Source organism: Alligator sinensis, unplaced genomic scaffold (assembly GCF_000455745.1).
Source record: "Alligator sinensis unplaced genomic scaffold, ASM45574v1 scaffold1905_1, whole genome shotgun sequence".
NCBI classification, from domain to species: domain Eukaryota; kingdom Metazoa; phylum Chordata; order Crocodylia; family Alligatoridae; genus Alligator; species Alligator sinensis.
In genome coordinates, this window is record NW_005843303.1 from 171,469 (window position 1) to 175,262 (window position 3,794).

At 56.7% G+C, this 3,794-nt stretch overlaps 1 protein-coding gene across 1 annotated transcript in view; it reads left to right on the forward strand.

Annotated features, from left to right (window-relative positions):
* The window catches only part of VPS28 (VPS28, ESCRT-I subunit), an 8,908-nt gene that overhangs the window by 197 nt on the left and 4,917 nt on the right, over positions 1-3,794 (forward strand). Inside the window, exon 2 of the mRNA XM_006038289.3 lies at positions 3,271-3,365. Within this exon, the coding sequence (XP_006038351.1) occupies positions 3,332-3,365 (34 nt within the window). The 5' untranslated portion in view covers positions 3,271-3,331. The remainder of the gene's footprint in view (positions 1-3,270; positions 3,366-3,794) is intronic.

The following is a 3,794-nucleotide window of genomic DNA, read 5'->3' on the forward strand; positions in this document are numbered from 1 at the left end:
CGGGGGCGGGGGCGGGGCAGGCAGTGAGTGCGGGTGGCTTCCTTTTTCAGAGCTAGTCCGGACCCAGTCACTGAGCGAGGAGGGAGCGCTTCGGTAGCTGTGCGCGTGTACGAATTCACGTGTAAAATAATATCCCGCATCGAGTACAGAGACCTGAAGGGAGGTCACATTAGGATAGGATTACAGGGCAAAATGCCTCTTGGCCCCCCGAGCGTCCCGTCGTGCCCCTGGGGACCGTCCCACCCCCGGTGGGGGGAGGGGCGGCGCCTTAATTAGAGCACCTCTGAGAGCCACTCGATTGAATGTATTTAGATCAACACCCCCTGGGGTGAGGGCAGGGGCATGCCCCCCACACACCCCTTCCCTCCCCCTCCTCTTCCCCCAGGGCAGACTTACCAGCTGGAGGCAGCTCCACGCTGCCGGGCTCTGCCGCTCGCTGCCCGAGTGCCCACCTCAGCCAAAACACGGTGGCATTTGTTGGCCCCATCGGGCCGATACCTGATACAGCCAGTTTTCTTTATGTTGGTACGGATCCGATATCGGACCAGCGCACCTCTAGTTTTGGGATGATTCCAGGAGGGGTTTGCCCCACGATCCCAGCAGAAGGGCAGCTCCTAATTGGTAGCAGTGTAAATACAGTACACGCCGAAGGAGAGTAAGTTGGAGCCTGGCTTGGTGAAAGTGCACTTTGGACCAGGCAAGACTCTAGTCACAGATGTGCAGGAGAGGCCCCCGGTGCCACAGAGCCATGGTGCGGGGTGGCCCAAGGAGGATTTCCAGCCATAATCCCAGCCCAAATGCCAGTTCCTTATTTGAGCCATTATACGTAGCACAGTGGCTGGGGTGCTGTCAGTTGGCAGCCTGGCACGGCCAAGCTGTACTTGGGGCCGGGCGAGTCTCTGGTCAGAGATGTCCGAGGGGGGTCGGACTCGATGATCTATTGAGGTCCCTTCCGACCCTAACATCTATGAATCTATGTCCAGGAGAGTCCCCCCGTGCCATGCAGACATGGTGTTAGGTGGCCCAGAAAGGATTTCAGTCTGTAATCTCAGCCCAAATGCCAGCTCCTTATTCGAGCCCATATACTTAGTACTGTGGGCATGGGGCGCTGCCAGTTGGCAGCTTGGGATGAACAAACCACGTTTTGGGCTGGGCAAGACTCTGGGCAGCGGTGTCCAGGAGAGTCCCCCAGTGCCACAGAGGCACGTGGGGTGGCCCAAAAAGGATTTCCAGACATAATCCGAGCCTAAAACCAGTTCCTTATTTGAGCCCATAGATTTACTAGTGTCTGGGGTGGGGGTGTACGCTGGCAGCCTGGCACTACCACACTGTGTTTTGGGCTGGGCAGAACTCCGGGCAGAGATGTCCGGGAGAGTCCTGTGGTGGTACACAGGCATGGTGTCAGGTGGCCCAGAAAGGATTTCAATCTGTAATCTCAGCCGAAATGCCAGTTCCTTATTCAAGCATATACACTTAGCACAGTGGGAATGGGGGGCCGCCAGTTGGCAGCCTGGCACAGCCAAACTGTACTTTGGGCCAGGCAAGTTTCTGGTCGCAGATGTCCAGGAGAGTCCCCTGGTGCCACAGAGGCATGGTGTGGGGTGTCCCAAGACAGGTTTGCAACCATAATCCCAGCCCAAGAGCCAGTTCCTTACTCAAACCTATATATTCAGTACCGTGGCTAGGGGAGCTGTCAGTTGGCATCCTGGCAGGGCCAAACCATGAGTCGGGCCAGGCAGGCTCTGCTCAGGGATGTCTGGGGGTGTCCACCGGTGCCAGAGTCATGGTGTGGCGTGGCCCAAGAAGAGTTTCCATCTTCAATCCTAGCCCAAAACCAGTTCCTTATTCAAGCCATTATAATAGTACAGTGGTTTGGGGGGCTGTCAATTGGCACCATGGCACGAGAGGTGTCTAGGAGAGTCCCCCGGGAGCACAGAGGTGCGCTAGGGGGGGCCCAAGAAGGATTTCTAGCCATACTCCCAGCCCCAAATCCAGTTCCTTATTCGGGCCCATATACTTAGCACAGTGGCTGGGGTGCTGTCAGTTGATAGCCTGGCACAGCCAAGCTGCATTTTGGGCCAGTCAAGACTGGTCAGGAGTGTCCAGGAGAGTCCTCCGTTGGCACACAGGCTTGGTATCCGGTGGCCCAAGAAAAGATTTCCAACCATAAACTCGGCCAAAACCAGTTCCTAATTCTAGCCCATACATGTAGTACCGTGGGCATGGCGGGGGGACTGTTAGTTGGCAGCCTGGCATGCACAAACTGCGCTTTAGGCCAGGCAAGACTAGGCCTAGCCAGAGATGTCCAGGAGAGTCCCTCACTGCCACAGAGGCATGATACAGGGTGGCCCAAAACGGATTTCCAGCCATAATCTCAGACCAAAAGCCAGTTCCTTATTCAAACCATTATACTTAGTACAGTGGGCATGGGGGGCTGCCAGTTAGCAGCCTGGCACAAACCAACTGCACTCTGGCCAAGGCAAGCCTCTGATCAGAGGTGTCCAGGAGAGTCCCCCGGTGCCACAGGGGTATTGCTGTCGGGTGGCCCAAAATGGATTTCCAGCCATAATCCCAGCCCAAAAGCCAGTTCCTTATTCAAGGAACTGAAGTATTGTGCAAGGGGCATGGGAGCCGTCAGTTGGCAGCCTGGCACGGCCAAACCGTGCTTTGGGCTGGGCAGGACTGTGGTCAGGGTCTTTGGGACAGTCCCCCAGTGGCACTGACAGGAAGTTTGGGGTGGCCAAGAGGTATTTTGCCCCATAATCCCATCCTAATCTGACCTCTCTTTAGGTCTCTGTACTTGGTGTGGGATAATATTTTACATATTAAATATGCATAGCTAATGAAATTCTCCCGTTAGGATGTGTCATTCACGAATAACAAGCTTTTACTGGATCTAGATTAGCTTTGCAAAAGGAACCAGGAACTGGGAATAAGCAACCAAATTCAGCCTCATGGGGAGGGGAGGTGCAGGGTAGGGCAGGGGTCTGACCCCCAGGTCGGGGTGGGAGAGGGGCGGGGGCTGGCAGTACCCCCCAGGGCCTGTGTCTGGCATGCTGTGAGCTGGCCTGGCTCTTGCAGGTGCCTGCCCCACTGACTTCCCTGGGTTGGGGCCCCCCTTCGACAGGATGGGTGGCCTGACCTCAAGCACTGGTGGCTGCTGGCCGCGGCCCTGTGTTGGCATGGGGGTGTGTTGGGTTGGGGAGATGGTGTCTGGAATGGACCCGCTCTCATGGAGGCGCCGTCTTCATTTGTGTCGGTTCCTTTCAGTCGTCCCCACCGGCCCTGAGCTGCGTCTGACTGGTGGCCCCCCACGGTTCAGCCCACGAGGATGTTCCACGGGATCCCCGCTCCTGGGATGGGAGGTGAGTCTGTGTGTCCAGGACACCCCTGAATGCGCTCTAGCGCCAGCTTGGACCTCCCTGCTCCCTGGATGGCAAGGGCAGGTGGAGGTGCCCTGCTGCCTTGCAGTGACCTGCCAGGGAGGGGTGATGGTCTCTGCATTGGCACACACCTCTCTGCAACTGGTGGGAATCACAGAGAACGAGAGCTGGAAGGGATCTCAGGGGGTCACATCTAGTCCAACCCCTGCTCAAAGCAGGATCAGCCCCAACTACATCATCCCAGACAAGGCCTTGTCGAGCCGGGTCTTAAACACCTCCAAGGAGGGAGACTCCATGACTTCTCTGGGTAACCTGTTCCAGTGTTTTACTACCCTCCTTGTGAGAGAGTTTTTCCCAATATCCAACCTCAACTTCCCTTGCTGCAGCCTGAGCCCATTGCTCCTTGTTCTG